This window comes from Patella vulgata, chromosome 5, assembly GCF_932274485.2.
Source record: "Patella vulgata chromosome 5, xgPatVulg1.2, whole genome shotgun sequence".
In the NCBI taxonomy this organism is placed as follows: Eukaryota; Metazoa; Mollusca; class Gastropoda; family Patellidae; genus Patella; species Patella vulgata.
Genome location: NC_065883.2, coordinates 56,037,663 through 56,062,628, shown reverse-complemented (window position 1 = coordinate 56,062,628; position 24,966 = coordinate 56,037,663). Strand labels below are relative to the sequence as shown.

Sequence of the window (24,966 nt, the reverse complement as noted above, 5' to 3'; positions counted from 1 at the left end):
TAAGCCAGCAGTCTCAATCGAATGCAAATTTCTAGCGCCTGGTTATTCCAGTCTACATACGCCGTTTGGTTTGGTGGAATATGTCTAGCCTCGTTCCTCGAGTCTCTTGCTAGAACTGGGGCTGAAACGCATTATGGTACACGATTCGTGTACCAATGGTAAAATGTTTATTTTGTCTTAAATATTGGATATCAGAAGCCCATCTTTTTTCGGTAAGATCACAGCATCAATGTTGATTTAAATTGACAAATAATTTGTGTTTTCAATGTTGAAAATTTTGGATGATATTGAGTTAGATAAAGACTGAGCTACTTTATTTAAAGCTCATGACGGTATCTCGAATCCTTACTTTCTTTCAGCTGTTTAACTGTTGTAAATGAAATTGATCTGTTGAGTGTTAGACCAGGTAAAATTAATCTCTGTTGTATAAAATTCTGAGACTGTTTCCCTAAATAAACAAGTTTCTTGCAATAATTTGTCATTATGCTTTCCTCTTTGCAATGCACAAACGGAAGTCAAACTTTTGCGCATGCGTTGTCACAAAGTATATCAAAGTTCGTGACCAAAAATAGAATTCACGCTTACATAACAGTAACACGTTTGACTTTTGACTGAGAGTGAATGCAAGACAACGAATGAGATATGACAGGAAAAACTATAATTTGCATGCTCCGAAATGATCTGAGACTCCACGACAACGAGGTGAATTCTTTTTGTTTGATCATAGATAATACGGTATTATCTATGGTTTGATCACAAAATTGTTGTCGTACGTAAATACAACTTGAACTGCACGGAACACCAACCAAGTGTTGTTTTTTTTTCAGCCGTACGCCGATAGGCCTATTTCAAGACCATATATTTCATTGATTCGACGACAGTAATTTTGTTATGATCTTTTTTTATGGCCCGCTGGGTTCCGGTAATACAAATGAGAAGGTGGTACATGTATCAAACTCTTCTTATTTCTAGAATAATAGTAAGAATACCATGCCCAAGCTAGAGGGCCTGACCTAGGAGTAGGACAGTGTCTAGTCATTCGGATAGGACGTAAAACCGATGGACCTATGTACACATTGGCGTGTAGGCCTACATAACATAAAGGAATGGCTGGGGCTAATTGCCACATGTGGTAAGTCAATTCTGGGGCTATTTGCTACATGTGGTGAGCCAGTGCCAATATATGCAACTTATAGGACTCTAGGCCTACTTGTATTTATAGCAATTGGTTTAAATGAAACTTACGTTGGATAACATTATTGTATTTGATGAATACGAGAGAATTAACTGAACTTTTGTATTGGTAGATGGTTATAGGCTTAGATGTAAAGAGATGATAAACTGATAAAAGTGTTTCAAAATTGTACTTTGTCTATGATTAAAATGTACTGTAAGAGAGAGGGGATCAATTCCATTCATTTATACTCCAATAGACCTGACATACATGGTTTTCTGTGTTTTAGTATAATCCTGTTATTGTCTTTACAGGCATTGCTATGGGCATTCAAAAATGGAAGTCAGGTTTTGCCAATCTACTGTTTTGATCCAAGGCATTACAGTGGAACATACCATTTTGGTTTTCCTAAAACAGGACCTCATCGTCTGAAATTTTTATTAGAGTGTATTCAAGATTTAAGACAAATACTTAAATCTAGGGGCAGGTAAGTAATTTAGGTTATGGTAGAGGTAACAGCTCACGATAGATAACACAATATAACCTGACCATTGCCCATTCAACCTGTGCGCTTGCTGTCTATAGCTGGGTGTCCTTAAATAAGAGACACTTTATCCTTGTGTTTTAGTCTACCCAGCTTTGATCATTTACCAGCAGAATTGTGCAATGTAAATTTAATTATGCTTTATCTTATACATGTTCATATTGTATGACAGTTCTTTATATCGGTATGCTGTATGTCCTAGGCTAGGGTAATGAAATCCAAGCTAACAATTAACTGACACCCAGAAGAAAATGAAAGATGGTGAGATTACATTGATAAATCTGAGAATTTGTTAATATAGTTATTATATGATTATGTAATATAATAAGCGTGAATATGAAACATTGAAATGGGTATGGGAATTGTTTTCTGTGTTAGTTATGTTTTTGTGTTCATCATTTCATTTTTTGTCCCCTATATTTCGAAGATGATAAGCCTTTTCTGATATGTTTAAGCAGTACCGGTAAGCACAGTGATCAACTATTTGATTGATCAATAAAAGATAAATCAGCAAGTAATTACATGTATGTCATCTGTTAATTTTGGGATGAGGCATCATCACTAATGTTTGTATGTTATTTTTCAGTGGATTAATTGTAAGAACTGGTAAGCCGGAAGAAGTAATAACTGATTTAATACAGAAAATTGGTAAAGAGTCCATAGATTCTCTGGTTTATTCTGAAGAGGTAATAAGAATAAAGTAAAAGCTAAACCATGCCTGTGTCTATGAATAACTTGGAAATACCACTTCTTTAAAGTATTTAAACTTCACCATTTCTTTTTCTAAATTTGGAATTCATCAAATAAATGCAATGTATGATATTTTTGTTTCTTACAGTTAATTTCTAATCCTAGTATATATTAATGTTGCTAACTTATCAGAGTACTGTATTTCAGTGCTATTGTTTCATTGATTTTTTTCAACAGATTACGAAAGAAGAACTAGATGTTGAATCTTCTCTCAAGTCCAGTTGTGGAGTGAAAGTTAAAACATTTTGGGAAAATACTTTATATCATCGTGATGACTTACCATTTCATTATAAACAGTAAGTACTTAATAATTGTCTTATTCACTACCCAACTGTCTAATTTGAATTGTTGGCATTTGTAATAGAAGAAAGGTATCAGAGCAAACAGCTCAGATCCTACTCCCTATGAACAAACTGCTAATTATTTGATTAAACACTTATCTATTTGCTTGAAATCACCACCTGTAAAATAAAAGCCATTGTACAATTAAATATGCCAATGCATAAAAAGAGTCTTTTCTTGATGAATAATATGCATTAAAAACTTGGACATCATTTCGTACAAAGGGGAATAATATGCATTAAAAACTTTGACATAATTTCGTACAAAGGCGTAACAGTATACTATATCTATCAATTCGGTTCGCATAAACTTTTCTACAATTTAAGTTTTGTATATGTTTGTGTGGTGAAATGGTCTCTTGTATTTTAAAACTCATTTAAATTAATTCTGTTTTTAACATGAGATTTGGTTTGCTAGTGTGTAATATATGTATTTTGTAAACTTGTAGATTACCAGATATATATACTCAGTTTAGAAAGGTAGTTGAGTCTAATGTACCTGTGAGATCTGTTATATCAACACCAAGAGAACTTAAACCTTTACCGTCTGGTATAGAGGAAGGAAATATACCAACTTCTGAAGATCTAGGAGTCTCTAGTGTGTATAACTAAGTACCCTATACTTCATGATGAATTCTCTTATGAATTATTAATTTGTTGGTAATTATAAAAAATACACAAAATCCAAACATTGAGGTTTGTAATACTCCTTTTGTTTCGTAAACCGATTGTAGAATTTTATTAAGGAAATATAGATTCAATTTTTTTAGATTATATTTTTCTTCATTTAGGTGTTCATGCAGACAGTCGTACCGCCTTTCCTTATAAAGGTGGTGAATCTACAGGTTTAGAAAGGATAGATTATTATTTATGGCAGACAGATAAAGTTGCTCATTATAAAGAAACAAGGAATTGTATGATTGGTTCGGATTACTCCACTAAATTCTCGCCATGGTATGTAACACTAGTAACAGTGATGGGATTTCAAAATTTTTCTTGTCGGACATTTTTGGGCAAAAATAAAGGGGTGTAACTCTTATCGTTTTTTAAGCAGGCGTTTTTCAGACCTCAATTAAAAATCATGTGTCAACAAAGTATTGAAATTCATACGTAATAAAAAGTAGGTGCACCTTGTTAATTTTCATATTTAATTCCCATTCAAATTTATGCCAGTAATATTCCTAAAAAATTACCTGTTCTCGTAATAGGATAGATTGAAAGCGTGCCGACCTATACCTGTTTCAAACTCTTCCAAAATTACTGTATTTTTCGGGGTATAAGTCGATACATTTTCAGCGGAAGTCCGGCATTTGTCTTATACTCCGTTTCGACTTACATACGGAAGTTTAAAAACATGACATCCCGAAATTTATTTGGCAGTAACCGTCGCTCTACCACAATGAGCGAGTGACATCTGCTAAATAATCGCAATCGACTCTAGCACACGCTATCGTCTAAAACAGTCAACTACTTACATTATTCCAATCAAAATATTTGTCAACATTTCTTAGCATGTTTATTTATTTATTTAAAAACATAAACCCCATTCAAAAAATGATCATAAATCTGAGAATATGCCAACAAAATATAATCTTTAGATGTGTGAGATTCGGCACGTTTACATCTCTTAATTTCACCTGTCTCGCAAGATTTCTACTTTCATTTCAGTTATTGTACTTATAACCGCCACATGCAATCAGAAACAATCTAGTATTTATCGGATATGCGTGTGTGTGAAATAGCTTTATTTAACTTCGGCTTCCACCGAAGAAATATCAGACAAGTTATCGGATACAATGTTTATTGATTTGGTGTGTTATATACTATTAGGATATGTAACATATGACTGATTCCTACGTGTTGTCGGCCGATATCAAGGAGATTGAAACGTCCCACAATGAAGAAATCATGGGTTAATCACGTAGATTAAGTTTATAATCACACTTATTGGATTGATATATAGTCTGACAAAGGATAAGCAATGACTTCTGTCAGGATTGTATTGATGAATTGTCCAACAAAGGATTAAGTCAGCCAATCAAGGCAGATTAATTAGTTAATTAAGGTAGGTGTATAGACGATATACACGATAAATATGTTGTTCACTTAATTACCTAACCAATCTAGCCAATTAACAACGATAATTGGGTTGAGTGGTGTCAAACACCCAGTACATTATATTAATTTTGGAATTTTGAATATTATTCACCATGTCTTGATGTCCGATTGGGCATATTCCCGGTCGGACAATTTTGGGCGTTTGGAAAATACGGGCAAAATCCCATCCCTGGTGTGTAACATCCTTTATTTTAACCTGTAACATCATTATTTCAACTGTAACAACATTTATTTCAACATAACATCATTTATCACCCATTATCACATTCTACAGTAGATATCGCTTTTGTGACAACTTTCATAATCACTGAGTGATATCTCCTTATATTGCATTACATGAATTTGATTGGTCAATTAAAAAGGAACTACTTTTTATATGCCCACATTTTCATGTGGACGTATTATGTTGTCGACCCTGTCCATCCGTCTGTCCAATATTTGTTTGTGGACACTCTGCAGGTCACAATTTTTATCTGATTTTGATGAAACTTGAAATATAGGTTTATCTCCAAAAGATCTCGGTACCTTTCTATAATGGCATGTATCGGATGAAAACTTCATGGATTATTGCCCCTGATTGTACGAAAAATCATGTTTTTAGCTTGTGGACACTCTAGAGGTCACAGTTTTTATCCGATTTATGTGAAACTTGAAATGTATGTTTATAAAACAAAAAATCTTGGTTCCTTCCGATATTCGCACATATCTGACCGCAACTTCTTGAACTATGGCTCCTGATTGTATGAAAAATCGTGTTTTTAGCTTGTGGTCCGCCTAGAGGTCACAATTTTTATCTGAGTTAAATAAATGTTCAAATATAAAACCCTTACTCTTGCCACGTACAACCAGGGACTCGAAACCACGCCAGTTGACAACCAGGGACTCGAAACCACACCAGTTGACTCAATGACAGACCTTATGATACAGCGCGCGAATGCTAACCATTCGGCCTTCCAACCCTCCTACACGTATAGTCAGTGGAAACTGGAACACATGTGATGTCACAAGTGGACCGGAGTCGATCTTTGACACCGGAGTCGATTATTCCAAAAGATGTGCAAAGATGTTCGGTTATAAACTAATGAGGGCTTATGAATAACTCTATTAGCTTATGGGGATGTTTGCACTAATTTTTCATATTAGTTTTCGCTATGGGGGTACACAACTACATAAATTGGGAACTCGTCCCTATTTTGATTCTCTGTCTTAGGTTAGGCTAAGAATTATGCTGCTATTTGGCATACTTTGAAAAGTGGCTCGTGGGAAGTCTTTCTTGAATTCTACAAGAAGCTCACGGAGTTGTTTTTGCGTTTCGCGATTGAAACGTAAAAACACCTAGTCTTCTTTACTGAGATTTGATTCTGCCAAATTGTCGCGATTCATTGTGCAAAAAATGACCAGGCCTCTAGTTCAAGGAAAGGATCATCTCCTTCACAAAAAGCCTCCCAGTTACTTGTAGTTGGGAAAGGTACCGGACAGGGTGATCTGCCATTTTTATCCTCCGCTGATTCGGAGACAGTGTCCGTAGTATTTGCATCCTTGTTTTTGATGTCATTACTTGAACAACTTTCCTCAGATTGAGGAGAAAGATGACCTCACCGACCCTCTAGAGGTTACAATATTCATCTGATTTTGATGAAACTTGAAATGTATGTTAATAACCCAAAAGTCTTGGGTCCTTTCGATATTCACACATATCGGATTGTAACTGCCTGGATTGTACGAAAAATTGTGTTTTTAGCTTGTGGACCCCCAGAAGTCACAATTTGTTTTCAATTTTGAAAAAGGTTTAAACATATCACTGTTACACCTAAATGAATGGTTGAGTTCGAATTTCGTAAAAATCTGACCAAAACTTCCTGGATTATAGCCCCTGATTCTATGAAAAATCATGTTTTTTAGCTTATGGAACCTCTATAGGTTACAAATTTTTACAGATTTAAAAAAAAAGGTTTAACTATATTACTGTTACACCCTAATGATGGTTAAGTTCGAATTTGTGAAAATCAGACCAAAACAGCCTGACGAAATGGCTGCTACACGCAGTGTAAAAGTATGTAATACCAAGGTTGTGGACCCTTTAGAGGTAACAGTTTTTATCCGATCTTGATGATACTTAAATATGTGTTTATATTTAAAAGATTTGGTTCATTTCGATATTTGTGCATATTGGAGCATAATTTCCTGGATTATGAACCCTGATTGCATTTCTCTATCCATCTCTTGCAAAATGTGGGTGTATCTTGCATAGCAACCACTTATTTATTAAAAAGGAACTACTTTTTGGATCCAGTAATATTGTTGGAAAAGAGTTCTTAATTGCCATAAACAATTACAGGAAACAATGTGTCAATATATAAAACTTGGCAACTTGTGACTTCTTGTCAAAAAATGATGTATCACTACCCCGTCCGTAATGTAATCCGGTTCAGTAACATTAAATCTATACCAAAGAATTATATTTATTTAATTGTGTGCATAAGAAAGGGTTGGGTGATAAATAAAATCTCCTACTAATCTTTTTTGATATCAGGAAGGACTCGTAGGAGATTATCTATTTATTTCTACATATTCTTCAACTTAGTCTGACAGCTGAAAAACTGGTTGCTATTTAGCCGTTCTACAAATTTTATACAGTCAGCTTTAGTAACAAAATTGGTGAGATATAATGATTAAAAGTCAAGATTAACCAACCCTCTATAGCATTCAAAGTGATAAAAGTTTTCTTATTTTTTCTAGGCTGGCGCATGGGTGTCTTTCACCTCGATTTATTTACTCAGAAATTAAACGTTATGAAAAAGAAAGAACAGCCAATCAGTCAACATATTGGGTATTATTTGAACTATTATGGAGAGATTATTTTCGATATGTGGCCTTGAAATATGGAGACAAGATATTTTATCCTGGTGGTAAGTAAACATTTAGCATTATTTTCTAAAGTAGACATTAATAAACTGATAGAAGTGTTTCAAAACTGTACTTGGTCTATGATTAAAATGTACTGTAAAAGAGGGTATCAATTTCAATCATTAATTTATACTCCAATAGACATGACATACATAGTTTTCTGTGTTTTAATATACATGCACTCTTGTTATTGAACTTCAGATACAATCTGTTTCACAGAGTATTACGAAAGTCTTCTAATATCTCTGTAAAAGATAACTGCCTTTAACACGTGACATCACATTACGCGGCGTCAATCATTGGCTCAATGGGGCGTGCATTGTTCACATAAGACATTACACTAAATAGGAAATAATTCTTACCTACAAATACTTCAAACGTCTTTATTTATTTTTATAATACATAAAAAAAATGTTTTAGAATTTAATTTGTCGGAGGAAAAAAGTTAATATTTGGGGCTCCTTAAGTCACATCGATGTCATCCTTATCAGTGATTGTAGCGGCCTAGCGAATATTCACTGCTGATCAGTGTGCTTCAGATATTTAAACATCATTACATATGCTGGGAAATGAAGTTTTCCCTGTGGGTTTTTGTGTTTCATTTTTCTTTTCACATATATATTGTTTGATTATGTTCACAAAAGAATTTACAAACTAAAATTCATTTGGTGTATTATTGTCCCCCGCCTTTCGAAGAAAGCAGGGGACTATTAAAATGGGTTCGTCCGTCTGTCTGTCTGTCCGTCTGTCTGTCCGTCTGTCTGTCCGTCACACTTTTTGGGACACAATAACTCTCTTCCTAATTGAGCTAGAATGTTCAAACTTGGTGTATGTGTTTATTAGGTCAATGCCTTGATGGAGTTCGAAGATGAGCATTTTCCGCTTAGGGTAAGCAGAGATAAGCAATTTGATTGGTTGATGCTTTGGGACACGATAACTCTCTTCCTAATTGGGCTAGAATGTTCAAACTTGGTGTATGTGTTGATTAGGTCCATGCCTTGATGGAGTTCGAAGATGAGCATTTTCCGCTTAGGGTAAGCAGAGATAAGCAATTTGATTGGTTGATGCTTTGGGACACGATAACTTTTAATTGAGCTAGAATGTTCAAATTTGGTGTATGTGTTTATTAGGTCAATGCCTTGATGGAGTTCGAAGATGAGCATTTTCCGCTTAGGGTAAGCAGAGATAAGCAATTTGATTGGTTGATACTTTGGGGCACGATAACTCTCTTCCTAATTGAGCTAGAATGTTCAAACTTGGTGTATGTGTTGATTAGGTCAATGCCTTGATGGAGTTCGAAGATGAGCATTTTCCGCTTAGGGTAAGCAGAGATAAGCAATTTGATTGGTTGATGCTTTGGGACACGATAACTTTAGTTCTAATTAAGTGAGATTGATGAAACTTGGTGTATAGTTTCATTACAGTAATACCTTGACTAAGTTTGATAATTGAGCATTTTCTGCTCAGGGTAAGCAGAGCGATACGCAATTTGATTGGTCGAGACTTTGGAAAACAATAACTCTCCTACTTTGATTGTCCCCCGCCTTTCGAAGAAAGCAGGGAACTATTAAAATGGGTTCGTCCGTCTGTCTGTTTGTCTGTCTGTCCGTTCCGCTTATGGTAAGCAGAGATAAACAATTTGATTGGTTGATCTTCGAATTGAGTAAATGTTCATGCTTATTGTCCCCCGCCTTTTTTTATAATGGGATACATGAAAGACGGGTTTTCGTTTCGATTAAAATTATGATTCCTAAATGATGAAATGAAAGTAGCGAAATACTAAAATAGACAGTAACAAAACCACGCGATATCATTCAATATTTCCGATTTTTATGAATAAAAAGATGAAATACTTGGATAACTGCAAAATTATTTTGAGTTTGTGTTTAGTATCAGCAAATATCGGCTTTTCCGTCTTTTTCCGTGTGAGATTTCAAATTCCGTTTTGAGTGGACAATTCCGCGATTTCCGCGTTTTTTCCGCGATCACGGAAAATCATCACCCCTAATTTGAGCTAGAATGTTCAAACTTGGTATAGGTGTTTATCAGGTCAATGCCTTGATGGAATTCGAAGATGAGCATTTTCTGCTTCGGGTAAGCAGAGATAAGCAATTTGATTGGTTGATGCTTTTGGGCACGATAACTTTAGTGAAAGTGATGAAACTTGGTGTATAGTTTCATTACATCAATACCTTGACTTAAGTTCAATAATGAGCGTTTTCTGCTCAGGGTAAGCAGAGCGATAAGCAATTTGATTGTCCGAGACTTTGGAACACAATAACTCTCCTAATTGAGCTAGAATGTTGAAACTTGGTGTAGGCGTTCATTAGGTGAATGCATTGATGGAGTTCTTTGATGAACATTGTCTGCTTACAGTAAGCAGAGATAAGCAATATGATTGGTTGATGCTTTGGGGCACGATAATTTTAGTTTTAATTAAGTGAGATTGATGAAACGCAGAGTACAGACTCATTATATCATGACCGTGACTAAGTTTGATGAGAATTTTCTGCGCGGACTAGGAGCGATAAGCAATTTGATTGGTAAAAACTTTGGAACATAACTCTGCTTTTAATTGAGGTAGAATGTTTAAACTTGATGTAGATGTTCATTAGGTGAATATCTTGACCGAGTTCAACGATTAACATTTGAGGTAAAGCTAAGCAGAGCTAAGAAATTTCATTGGTCGATGCTTTGGGACAACATAACTTTGATTATATAATCCGATATTGATGAAACATAGTGTATAGTTGATAATCAGGTTGATTGCTTGATACTTTTGAAAAAAAATAAATGTGCTATTAATTAATGTGTCATCTATTTATTTTGGGATTTCGGCGGGGGACATCAGCCTCACTGTTGGCTTGTTTTCATTATACAGGTATTCAAGGTAAACATATTCCATGGAAAACAGATAAAAATGCTTTCAATGCATGGAAAGGTAATTATATCTTGAATACTGTATTTTATGTTTGAAATAGATTGAAAATAAAGCACAAACTTTTACTATCGAACAAATTGAATATTCTGAGATGCAATGAAAACGCATGACTGATTTCCATTTAACGGCACAAGAAAATTAACAACATTCCCCCCGAGTCCATAACAAATTACTTTACTGTGAAACCTAGTTACAAGGGGTCAAAATCTAAAATCAGTGATGACATTGAGTCAGAATTGGTTTAATGTTGGGGCATCTGGCACACAGTCTGGCAGAATATATTCACAGTAGCAGCAGCATGGGAAGGTTGGAGCGTCTAAAGCTTCAGATGTAACCAGATAATGTTCCGGTCTTGTTTGGACTCTGTCACACGTTGCTGTCTAGGCCATGGTGAATCTCCATTTATAAAAGTGATATGTTTTCAATGCGCCTCAGTATATGAGATTCTTAAGTGTTTTATAGTAAAATGTTAGAATTGTGTGTATAAAAATCTTGCATATATATATGCTTTGTGATACAGGTCCCAGAAGAAATATTTAATTGAAACCAATTATTCTTTAAAGGAGCTAAATTGCTAATATTTGGGACCTAGAAATTGACACAAATGGGTCACCACGCATATAATAATGTAATGTGAATGTATATAAACTGATTTACATTCAACCGTTTCTGTTTTTACTGTAATTTCTAATCAGTTATGTTCGGCGAAATACGCCAGAAGTCTCAATTGAATGGCAATATTTAGCGTCTGGTTATTCCAGTCTACACCGATGATATTTATTGTGCATGCTCTCCAGATAAGAATATAGCGTCACTATTTGACATGACTTGTGGAATAGGATTAGCCGCATTCTTTGAGTCCCTTGTTCCAAATGGCACTGAAATGCATTATGGTACACGATTCGTGTACCAATGGTAAAATGTTTATTTTGTCTTGAATATTAGATGTCAGAAGCCCATCTTTTCCCTGTAAGATCACAAGACCAATGTTGATTTGAATTGACAAATAATTTGTGGTTTCCAATGTCAAAGATTTTTGATGATTTTGAGTTAGAGACTTAGCTACTTCAAACTAAAGTGTATTGTTATTTATGTTATAGAGAGTAAAACAGGGGTACCTTATGTAGATGCTAATATGAGAGAATTAGCTGCTACCGGTTTTATGTCCAATAGGGGCAGACAGGTAAGAATATTTTAAAACATAATTTGTTAAATTCCTTTGGAACTTGAAATGAATGAGGTTTAAAGGAGCTAAATCGCTAATATTTGGGGCCTAGAAATTGACACAAGTGGGTCGCAACTCATATAATACTGTAATATGAATGTATTAAACTGATATACATTTAATGGTTTCCGTTTTTACTCTAATTTCAAATCAGTTATGTTCCGCGAAATAAGCCCCAGTCTCAATCGAATGCAAATTTTAGCGCCTGGTTATTCCAGTCTACATACGCCATTTGGTTTGGTGCAATATGTCTAGCCTCGTTCCTCGAGTCTCTTGCTAGAACTGGGGCTGAAAAGCATTATGGTACACTAAATAATTAGTGTTTTCAATGTTGAAGATTTTGGATGATATTGAGTTAGAGACTTAGCTACTTTAACATCCTACTTTTGTGCACCAAATGGGCTAATGAAGCCAGGCAGTTTTTACTCCACACAAGCAAGACCATCCAAATGACAAGACACTTTTTCTTGCCAGGCTCTCTATCTTCCACTAGCACTGACAAGGAGAAACCTGACTGGAAGGACTTGAGCTGCTTTAATTTCTCAGCCAACATTAGGATTAAAGTTTGAACCATACCACAGAGCCACAGAGGTTCTGGGTTACATATGTAAGAAATGGTATCAGATATGTACTAAAAAGAGTAAGCATGCCAAGTCCTGTGCACAGTACATGTTAGTAAGCTACTTACAGCTCAAGGGTGATTTGAGAAAAAATGTGTAGTGACATTAAAATATTATGGACAGAAACCAAAAAAAATATTTGGTTTATTAATTCATGGCCATGATCCAAAAACTTTACATATTTACTTTACTTGTTTCAGAATGTTGCTAGTTTCTTAACCAAAGATTTAAAATTAGATTGGAGATTAGGAGCAGAGTGGTTTGAATCCATGTTGGTAAGTTATTTTCATGTTTTAATGAAAACGTAATTAAAACTTTGTTGGAAGCAGCAATGGTATTAAAATATTTTTATACGCCCACATTTATGTGGACGTATATTGTCGTCGCCCCTGTCCGTCCGTCCACAATTGTTTGTGAACAGTCTACAGGTCACAATTTTTATCCGATTTCAATGAAACTTGAAATATAGGTTTATCACCCTAAGATCTCGGTTCCTGAATTATGGCTCCTGATTGTACGAAAAATCGCGTTTTTAGCTTGTGGACCCTAAAGAGGTCATAATTTTTATCCGATTTAAAAAAACGTATTATTATATCACCGTTACACCCTAAGGACGGCTGAGTTCGAATTTCGTGAAAATCGGCCCAAAACTGACAGACAAAATGGCCGCCCTTCGTTCTGAAATCGCGTAAAAATATGATATACTGAGGCTGACCTTAAAAATATCTTTGTTTCGCCTAACGCGACCGACTAACTAAAACCACCCCCGACTTAAATTATTTTATTGCACTTTTCCACGATCTTTTTATTTTATTTTGTGTGTCAACCTGAAATATATCACGAGAGTTATTTCCCTTTACTATGGCTTGATTCATTATTGAAACTGGTTGATCAAGACGAAAGCGTCATAGGTGTCGCTTCTCAACAAAATGGTTGCAGACGAATACACGTCCATTCCCACGAAATGATTCTGCTTCTATGTCTGTGGTGCGTAGTTTTAAACATGACGACGATATTTTCAATATCCGTTTTCGAGAAAAATGAAGGCACAACCCGCAGTATCGTTAAACACGTGATGAAGGAGTTTCACACTTCAAGTTCGTGGCAAATCGTTTGCGAGTCGGGCATCACGAAAAATTCCCGATGTCATTCACTCATTTATTTTTTTGCCAATTGAATAAAGAAGACGAATGTTTCCACCCGGAAAATTATTAAGCTGTCAAATTAGCTCTTAAGTTTAATAAAAAAAACTTTCAGTTCGTTACTTTTTACGTCAGACCCCAAATTCATTAAACAAAATTAATGAATCTGTAGTATACAGCTAATAAGTTTTCTGTATTGATTTCTCTAACTTTAAAAAAAAAATCTGAAAAAAAACCCGACCTACCGACCCTTCTCCTCGATTGTGGGTCGGGTTTGGTGAAACAAAGATATTTTTAAGGTCAGCCTGAGCGCCATGGAAAACGCATCACTTAGTTTTTCGTATAACAAAATGATCCTGTAAACATATCTTATTTATTTTGCTTCTTATTGTGAACAATATTCAAATGGGAACACATCAATAACAACACATTTGTACACTTATGGATGTTTAATCTGTATTCAGCGGTACAAAGTCAGAGGGGTCAAAACCAAAAGTACGACACAGATGTCAGTAGCGTGTGTGTCCTCCACGGGCTCTTAGGCATGCTGTGCAGCGACGTCTCATCGAATTTACCAATGTTTGAAAGAAGACCTGGGGAAATTGTTCCATTCTTGGACAAGAGCAGCTTCTAAAGCAGCAATTGTGTGCATCTGTGGTCTCCGATACAGACAGCGTCCAATCTCATCCCAGGCATGTTCTATCGGTGCCATGTCCATACTAAAACAGGCGGTATGCGGGCGTGCATTATCCTGTTGGAAGTGCTGAAGTTGTGGGTGTGCTCGAAACATCGGAACAACAATTGGTTGCAAGACATCATCACGGTAGGCTACAGCATTCATGCGACCCCTGCAAATGTGTAGGGCAGTCAGGTGATGAAATGTGAAGCCTCCCCACACCATTACACTTCCCCCACCCCATCGATTCGTTTCAAAGACGCAGCAGTCTGCAAGACGTTCCCCAAGACGTCTCCACACCTGTTGACGGCCATCAGCGTGATAAAGATGAAAGTGACTCTCATCACTGAAGAGCACACTTTGCCAGTCGACTCTTCTCCATGTCTGGTGTCCTTGAGCCCATATCAAACGTCGCTGACGGTGATGATCCCTGAGGATAGCTCCAACATAAGGTCATCGTGCACGGAGTCCTACTTCTCTTAGACGACATCTTACAGTGTTGGCACTTACTGGTCCTTGTCTTCCGACGACTGCTGCACCTGTTTGAGTCGCTGGGCGGAATCTGTCACGCAGATGAGTGACCCGGATGTAGCGGTCTTGAGCCTGGGTTGTAACGCGTTGTGGACCAGGACGTTGACGGTCACGTGTTGATCCAGTAACTCGAACACGTTCCACCAACCTTACAATAGTGGACTGATCACAATTGAAGTGTCTGGCAATAGCACGTGTAGACATGCCAGCCCTGAACATTCCCATGGCTTCATTCCGTTGATTTTCAGTAAGTATCGGCATCTCTAGCTCGATTCCTTCACACGTCCAACAACAAATTACGACAGATTGACGTTTCACAGTTCATGTACTGCACATTAAGTTGAAAACATGCTTTTAAAAGGCTCACACACAATGCTGCACGTGAATATTGGGTTTTTCATGTGCATCTTGTGCAATTTTTTTTTTGGCACATAGTATTGCATAATATTATACATACAAAACCACCTAGTAATAAAATATTTGGGAAAAAAAAGTGATGCATTTTCCATGGCACTCCGTATCAAGGTTGTGGACTCTATAGAGCTCACAATTTTTATCCGATTTTGTTGAAACTTGAAATGTAAGTTTATAACCCAAAGATCTCGGTTCCTTTCGATATTTGCGCATAAGGACCATAACTTCCTGAATTATGGCCCCTGGTTGTACGAAAAATCGCGTTTTTAGCTTGTTTAAAAAACCCTATTATTATATCACCGTTACACCCTAAGGATGGTTGAGTTCAAATTTGGTGAAAATCGGCCCAAAACTGACAGACAAAATGGCCGCCTTTCATTCTCAAATAGCGTAAAAATATGATATATCAAGGTTGTGGACCCTATAGAGGTCACAATTTTTATACGCCCACATTTTCATGTGGACGTATTATGCCGTCGCCCCTGTCCGTCCGTCCGTCCGTCCACAATTTGTTTGTGGACACTCTACTGGTCACAATTCTTATCCAATTTTAATGAAACTTGAAATATAGGTGTATCTCCAAAAGATCTCGGCTGCTTTATATATTGGCAAGTATCGGATCGAAACTTCATGGATTATGGCCCCTGTTTGTACGAAAAATCACGTTTTTGGTTTGTGGACCCTATAGAGGTCACAATTTTTATCCGATTTTGTTGAAACTTGAAATGTAAGTTTATAACCCAAAGATCTCGGTTCCTTTCGATATTTGCGCATATCGGACAGTAACTTCCTGAATTATGGCCCCTGATTGAACGAAAAATCGTGTTTTTAGCTTGTGGACCCTATAGAGGTCATAATTTTTATCCGATTTAAAAAAACGTATAATTATATCACCGTTACACCATAAGGATGACTGAGTTCCAATTTCGTGAAAATTGGCCCAAAACTAACAGACAAAATAGCCGCCCTTCGTTCTCAAATAGCGTAAAAATATGGTATATCAAGGTTGTGGACCTTATAGAGGTCACAATTTTTATTCAATTTTGTTGAAACTTGAAATGTAAGTATATAACCCAAAGATCTCGGTTCCTTTCGATATTTGTGCATATCGAATTGTAATTTTCTGAATTATGGCCCTCGATTGTAGGAAAAATCACTTTCTTTTTAGCTTGTTCTCTATCCATCTCTCGAAAATGTGGGCGTATCCTGCCTGGCAGCCGCTGGTTGATAATTGAGTAGTGTAGGTATATTAATTAATAGTTTATTATTATAGATAGATCATGATGTATGTAGTAACTATGGTAATTGGTTATATAGTGCTGGTATAGGTAATGATCCAAGAGAAGACAGAAAGTTTAATATGGTTAAACAAGGCTTAGATTATGACCCCAATGTAAGTGATGTACTTTAAATCAGTTTATAGTGTAAATTAAATAATTCAATCAGTGCAAATTTATATTTATAAAAAGACTAAGCTATGATTATACCACCTTGGCGGCATGTTGTGAACCCATTATGAATTAGTAAAAATTTTGTTAAATCTACAATTCATTTTTAAAGGGTGATTTCATACGATTATGGATTCCTGAATTGAATAAAGTTAAAGGTGCTGATGTACATACGGTGTGGGCTTTAAGTAGTGCCGTCCTTTCACGTGCAGAAGTAGTGTTAGCTGAAACTTATCCTAAACCATTGTTAATAGCGCCAGAATGGGCCAAACACATGGGAAAAATTGTAAGTACATATTTTCACATGTTTGTGGCAAAATAATTTTCTATTTTATAGTTGATTTTGCATTCCTCTAGAATTTAAAAGTATGGATATACTGCAGGTGGACAGTCACAGTCATCTGTTTCACAGTAGTAATGTGAAAGCCTTCTTTTAACTCTGTACAAGATAGCTGACCTTTAAGATCAGATGCAGTATAGGGCTATGTGTGACATCACATCATATGGTGTTGATAACACATGCATTGTTTATATCGGATGTAATGTAGTAACAAAAACTAGTCCCTGCAGAATTCGTGCCTTTTCACACCTTCACATTCTATTTTATGTACTAATTGTCCTCAGCCTTTCGAAGAAAATAGGCGACTATTAAAATGGGTCTTTCTGTCAGTCTGTCCGTCCGTCCGTCACACTTTTTCGGACACAATAACTCTCCTTCTATCTAATTGAGCTTGAGTGTTCAAACTTGGTGTAGGGGTTTATTAGGTGAAAGCCATGACAGTTCAATCATTTGCATTTCCCACTGAGGCTAAGCAGAAATAAGCAATTTTATAGGTTGAGACTTTGGCACACAATAACTTTGGTTCTAATTGGGTGAGAGTGATTAAACACCGAGTATAGATTTATTATATTAATATCTTGACTAAGTTCGATGATGAGAATTTTCTGTTTTGAACAAGTGGCGATAAGCAGTTTGATTGGTCAAAACTATGGAACATAACAACTCTGCTTTTAATTGAGGTAGAATGTTTAAACTTGATTTGAATGTCTTGACTGAGTTCAATGATTAACATTTCCTGCTAAAGCTAAGCAGAGCTATATGCATTTCATAGATGGATGCTTTATGAAAAGATAACTTTGATTCTAACTGATTGAGAGTGATGAAACTTAGTTTCTAGTTTCACATTCCAGGTATTTCATAACATTTACTGAGTCATCTATTTATTTTGGATTTTGGCGGGGGACATCAGCCTCACTGTTGGCTTGTTTACACTAAAAAGGAAATATTACTTACTGTTATGTAATCAAACGATTGTTTAATTCAGGGCAGTGGTGGTGGATGTGGTAGAGGAGGAGGAGGTAGTAAATTAAAACAACAAAAAGGAATGGACTTTTACTTCAAAAATTCACAACCCAGACAATGAACCTATTTATTATATAGAATGTGCAATATTTTACATACTTGTAATGTTAACGTTCTTACCTCCTTATGCATAGATTATGTATAATTATATATACTGATATATTTTTATACGCCCACATTTTCATGTGGATGTATATTGTCATCGCTCCTGAGTTTGTTTGTGGACATTTTTTATCTGATTTTGACAAAACTTGAAATATAGGTTTATATCCCAAACATCCCGGTTCCTTTTGATATTGGCACGTATTGGAGTTGGACCCTAAATTCATGGATTATTGCTCCTGATTGTATGAAAAATCACATCAATACCTTGACTAAGTTTGATAACGACCAGTTTCTGCTGAGGGTAAGCAGAGCGATAAGCAGTGTTCAAACTTGATGGTGTTCGATGATGAACATTGTCTGCTTACGGTAAGCAGAGATAAGCAATTTGATTGGTTGATGCTTTTGGGCAGATAATTAAGTGATAGCTATGAAACTTCAAGTATAGATTCATTATATCATTACCATGACTAAGTTTGATGAGAATTTTCTGCTTGCGCTAAGGAGCGATAAGCAATTTGATTGGTCAAGACTTTGGAACATAACAACTCTGCTTTTAATTGAGGTAGAATGTTTAAATTTGATGTGGATGTTCATTAGATGAATATCTTGACTGAGTTCAATGATTAACATTTCCCGCTAAAGCTAAGCAGAGCTAAGCAATTTCTTTGATTCTATCGGGCCCAGTTGTTCAACTTGTGGTTAAATTTAACGATGTGGTTAAATAATTTAAACACAGGTTATGTAACGATTAGTTAAATATATAACCTATGGTTAAACGTAACCACATGGTTAAATTTAACTAATAGTTGAACAACTGGGCCCAGATAGAATCAAAGATATTGCTTAGCTCTGCTTAGCTTTAGAGAGTAATGAAACTAAGTGTATGGTTGATAATCAGTTTGATTGCTCGATACTTTTGAAAAAGATGAACGTGCAATTAATTATTATGTGTCATCTATTATTTCAGGATTTTGGCAGGGGACATCAACCTCACTGTTGGCTTGTTTCTCATAAATTTATCATAAAATGGAAAAATATCATAAAAAATATAAAATTTCATTAAATGAGCTGAAAAATTTGTCCAAATATAAAATTAACCATAAATTATAAATCAATACTTTCAATAATAAATTTCTATACTAATAAATCCGAATGTGAATAAGAAAATCATCCAGGCCTTTTATCTACCCCAGCTTGCTGCTCTCTTTCATTTTCTATTTGACAGTGTTCAGTCAATGTTATGTGGGTATATGAACATAGGAGACTGCTACCATTAATACCACCAGTGCTACTGATGGGTCCTTCTCATCTGCATAACACTGGCTGAACATTACTTTATGGACCAGAGATAAGTTATTTACTGTCAGTGCAGATATAAAAAAAATTATAATATTTGATAATGATAAAAACATAAAAAGTCATGAAATGTGATGAAAACATTATAAAAATATCATGAAATTTGATAAAAACATCATAAAATAATCATAAAATTTGATTGTAAAATATAAAATTCCACTAGAAGCTTTCATAAAAATATAAATTTTCAACAATAATTTTAACCCGAATTTGATCAAACTTGTAATTTATGTTTATAACCCTATGCCCCTGTTTATAACCATATGCCCCTGTTTGTATGAAAAATCGCGTTTTTAGCTAGTGGTCCCTCTAAGAGTCACAATTTTTATCTGATTTCGAATTTTGTGAAAATTGGGCCAAAAATGGCCGCTCCTACTACAACGGTTGTGGACCCTTCCAGAGGTCACACTTTTTATCCGATTATGATCAAACTTAATAAAATACATGTATATGTTTATATCCCAAACATGTTGTGTGTCCTTTAGATATTTGCACATATCAGACTATAACTTCATGGATTATGGCCCCTGATTGTAAGCTTGTGCACCGTCCGGAGGTCACAATTTTTATCGGATTTTAAAAAACATTCAAATAAAACAACGTTAAACCCTAATGATGGTTGAATTAGAATTGCGTGAAAATCGGAGCGAAAATGGATGCTCTTCATAAGTTAATAGTGTAAAAGTATGTAATACCAAGGTTGCAAGTGTACCCTCAAGAGGTCACAATTTTTTTCCAATGTTAATGAAACTTAAAAAATAGGTTTTTATCCAAAAGATCTTGGTTCATGTGGATATTCGCACATATTGGACTGTAACTTCATGGATTATGGCCCCTGATTGTATGAAAAATATAGTTTTTAGCTTGTGAATCCATTTTATGCGATTTTGATGAAACTTGAAATACATCCGAAAGATCTCGGTTCTTTTCGATATTGGCATGTATCAGACCGTAACTTCCTGGATTATGGTCCCTAGATGTCACAATTTTTATCTGATTTACAAAAATGTTTAAATGTATAATCCTTACACCATAATGACAGTTGAGTTTTCATTTTCTGAAAATTGGACCAAGAGTGCCCAATAAAGTGGCCGCACCCTGCACGCAAATAGTGTAAAGTATGTACCGGTAATACCAAAGTTGTGGACCATCTAGAGGTCACAAATTTTATCCAATATTGATGAAGCTTAAAATCTATGTTGATATCCCAAAAATCTGGGTTCCTTAAGATGCTTGCTCATATTGGACCCTAACTTCTTGGTTTATGTACCATGAAAATCCTTTTGTCTTTGCAGCTTTTTCTCTGTGCTTGGCAAACACTCGTCTCTGTATTTTTATACCCCCACACTTGTCCCACACAGCCACACCCACCAGTTTTTGTGTGTGACTTTGTGTTGCCTACAGACGGCAATTCTTAACAGATCCTTTTGAAAATTTGAATACGTATTCCTTATAAGTTATACTCTAAGGATGTTTCCCTTTCGTTTTTGGTGAAATTCCCGACCCCAGGGGTAGTGTCATTCCCAATTTTTCTGAATGGATTGACTTGGAACTTGGTATACTTATTCCTTATACCCTAAGGACGGAATTATTGATTTTGGTGCATGATCTCTACCCCCCCCCCCCCCCCGGAGGTGCCACACCCACTTTTTGTTAATATTTCGTTTGTAAATAATCTACAGGTTGCAATTATTAACATATTTGGATCCGATTCACTATGATCCATCATAGGATTGTACCTATTTATATTGGTCGATGTCCAACCCCCATTGGCAGAGTCTTCATTTTAAAAAGTACCATATCAATCAAAGCAGGAATGTGGATGTATATTGCAGCAGTAATGATGCTCTTGTTTGTATATACATGTAGTATAATATATATTATCTGTAATAAATGTAATTATTTACACATATACAGAGTTTAATGTCTGAAAAATTGCTCAAATCCTACTATAGCTAAATATCCATGATCACATTTACACTTGGCCACAGGGTGTATCTTATGCAAAATATGTTTGGCCATATGCAAAAGTAAATATAAAGGTATGGTATTTAAATTTTACTCCTAGTGTAAATTGGCATCAAGCCAGACCCAGATGCAAATATACTTGTGAACATTGGTTGCAAAAATATACCGGTACCAAAAAAATACACCAAGATTATAAAAGAGCTGAAAATTTCGTTTATGGAATGTTCCAAAGAATGTCCCTGTTAAGTTTCGTCCAGCTCCGTTCTGAAACGGCCGAGAAATATGACTTCGAATGAACTGTCGTCAAAAATGTGCCATATACGAGGGCTGGTTTAACAGGTCGAAGCCAGAAACGATCATTTGGGTTGAAACAAATTTTTTTCACCAACAGGTACAATCATTGAACAAATCATAGACATAAGAACAGCAACTGTGGTGTTATTATTGTCTTCGTACCAGACCATCTTATGAACCTGGCTCTACGGCAGTCATCAATTATCTGTAACTGAAAGGACTAACCCCAACGCAGATACATGCCGACATGGTCTCCACTTTTGGGGATGATGTCCCCTCCTTTTCCACAGTAAAGAAGTGGACTTCCGAATTCAATCGGTCTCAATTTTCATCTGATCTTAATGAAACTCGGATCGTTACTTCCTGAATTATGGCCCCTGATTGTACAAAAAATTGCATTTATTAGCTTGTGGTCCCTCTAAATGTCACAATTATATTAAAAAAACCCCCAAAAAAACCGATTTCAAAATCAAATAGGCACTTTAATCAAATCATTCTTGAAAACGACTTACTAAATGGATCAAAACAATTTTTTGTTAACAGTATGTTGACACATTAGTGATTAATTCATCACAATTCCAAGACATTACGAGAAGGTTTAGAGTCTGCACACTGTCACAGTCTATACATCAGTATATGGTATGTCCACCGCGAGTGCCAATAACAGCAGCGCAGCGTCTGTACAGGGAGTGGACCAGACAATTGATGAACGCCATTGGCACCTGGAACCACACTCTCAGAAAAGCCTGGCGAAATCCATCATGCTGGAAAACGTTGTTTCGGTGACGTGCGAAATGTGGTATGCCGTGGGGTCTGAGAGCTTGATCGATGTAGCGCGCTGCTGTGATGCCGCCTCCTCTCCCTGGACCAAGATTTTAGAACACCACAGGACCCACTCTCTGGTTCAGGCCGATTCCACCCCAATTCATTATGCTTGGACCTCCCCATGAGACTCGTTCCATGACAAATTGGTCAGCATAACGCTGGCCACGTCGACGCCATATTATGGTCCTGCCATCTGCAGTCGATACGCAATACCGACCACTCTGTGATACCGACCCTCATCTGTGAACAGAACAGTTCTCCATTGCCTGTGTCGCCAGTTCTGGTGTTGTTGGGCAAACTAGACGTTCACGTCGATGGTGAAGGGTGAGGATCGGTCCACGGTAAGGTCTATTGCAATGGATGTTCTCTCTGGTGAGATGTCGGCGCACTGTATCGATACTGATGGGTCTTCCGTGTGTTCCCACTGTCTGACGTGCTGTCTCAGATGCCTGTGTAAAGGGATTCTGCACGTGCTGTCGCACAACATGGCGGTCTTGTCGCCTTGTGTTAAACCTTGGTCTACCAGTTCGGGGGCGATCATCCGTGGTGTTTATGGCCCGAAAGCGTTGCTGAAGCTTGTAGATGGTCCGAACATTGACCTGGAAGTGATTGGCAATGGCTTGGGTAGTGTGGCCAGCGTCGTGTCTTCCAAGCGCCTGGTTCCTGAGCTGTCGTGAGTCAGGACATGCTGCTGACGTTGTAGTGTGAATGATTCAACTAGGTATGGGGTGCATTTTATAGGGCTGGTCCCGGTGAACAGCACGTGCAGCATGAGTTACATGAAAATCATGGAGAACACATTACCATCTCAGAAGTCAGGTTGCGTTTTTGAGAACATTTCCTGGGTTCAATTCTGTGTTTGGGAAGGAGCCTTATTGGTCAGGTAAAGTTGGAGATGTGATCGCAAATATACAATAAAAACATTTGGCAAATTTAAATGCAATGCGTCTATTCAGAGTAACATACCAACTTGACGTTTCTTTTGCTGCTTGGTATATTATATCACCGTTACATCATAATGTCTGTTGAGTTCGCATTTCGTGAAATTCGGACCAAAATTGCCGAACAAAATGGCCGCCCCTCGTAATCAAATAATTTTAAAAAAATATGGTATATCAAGGTTGTGGACCCTCTAGAGGTCACAAATTTGATCCGATTTAATGAAACTTGAAATACATATTTATAACCCAAAGATCTTGGTTCCTTTCGAAATTCCTGCATATCCGATCGTAACTTCCTGAATTATGGCCCTTGATTGTAAAAACGTTTTTAGCTTGTAGTCCCTCTAGAGAAGGTTGTGGACCCTCTAGAGGTCACAAATTTGATCCGATTTAATGAAACTTGAAATACATATTTATAACCCAAAGATCTTGGTTCCTTTCGAAATTCCTGCATATCCGATCGTAACTTCCTGAATTATGGCCCTTGATTGTAAAATCGCGTTTTTAGCTTGTAGTCCCTCTAGAGGTCACAATTTTTATCCGATTTTAAAAAAAAGTTTAAATGTATCGCCGTTACTCCCTAATGGCGGATAGTTCGAATTTCGTGAAAATCGGACCGAAATTGCCTGACAAAATGGCCGCCCCTTGAACGCAAATAGTGTAAGAGAATGTAATACCAATTTTTATCCGATTTTAATGCAACGTAAAATATATCTTTATATTCAATATATATCACTCCCTTTCGATATTCACGCATTTCAGACCACAACTTTCTAGATTATCGCCCCTCTTCTCCTTTTTTTTTTTTTTTTTTTTTTTTTTTTGCTTGTTCTCTATCCATCTCTTATAAAATGATAAAATGTGGCGTATCTTCCCTGTCAACGACTAGTTTGGTCTGATTTTTAACAGGGGTGGGGGGATGGCCGAATGGTTAGCACGTGCGCGTTGTATCATAAGGTCTGTCATTGAGTCATCTGGCGTGGTCTCGATTCCTCGGTTGTACGTGACAAGGAGTAGGGTCGCCTGTCCAGACTCGTGGGATTTCTTCAGGTCCTCAGGTTTCCTCCCACTGCTAAAGACCCCTACGCGTAAGCGAATTATTGAATTAAAATTGAACCATCATATTATGTTAGTCCCGAAATGACCTAGTTTGTGTCGAGTGGACGTTAAAAACATTTCTCTCTCTCTCTCTCTCTCTCTCTCTCTCTCTCTCTCTCTCTCTCTCTCCCCGATTTGTAACCATGGATGAGACCTGTTTACGAAAATGAAAAAGGAACTAGTCG

At 36.5% G+C, this 24,966-nt stretch overlaps 1 protein-coding gene across 1 annotated transcript; it reads left to right on the top strand.

Moving 5' to 3' along the window:
* Nucleotides 1-562: 562 nt before the first annotated feature.
* On the top strand, nt 563-21,552 carry LOC126822037 (cryptochrome DASH). The gene is made up of 13 exons (XM_050550761.2): nt 563-702; nt 1,489-1,661; nt 2,305-2,404; nt 2,646-2,764; nt 3,259-3,407; nt 3,601-3,763; nt 7,667-7,836; nt 10,716-10,775; nt 11,876-11,958; nt 12,821-12,895; nt 16,657-16,776; nt 16,944-17,117; nt 18,157-21,552. Exons 1-13 carry the CDS (start codon nt 643-645, stop codon nt 18,253-18,255), a joined length of 1,545 nt encoding a protein of 514 aa, XP_050406718.1. The 5' UTR covers nt 563-642; the 3' UTR covers nt 18,256-21,552.
* Nucleotides 21,553-24,966: the final 3,414 nt, after the last annotated feature.

Excerpts from the sequence above, each read along its gene's own strand:
- LOC126822037 (XM_050550761.2), top strand. The coding sequence starts at position 643 with ATGACAGGAAAAACTATAATTTGCATGCTCCGAAATGATCTGAGACTC. Across the intron at positions 2,405-2,645 it reads CTCTGGTTTATTCTGAAGAG|ATTACGAAAGAAGAACTAGA; the intron begins GTAATAAGAATA and ends TTTTTTCAACAG. Across the intron at positions 3,764-7,666 it reads TCCACTAAATTCTCGCCATG|GCTGGCGCATGGGTGTCTTT; the intron begins GTATGTAACACT and ends TATTTTTTCTAG.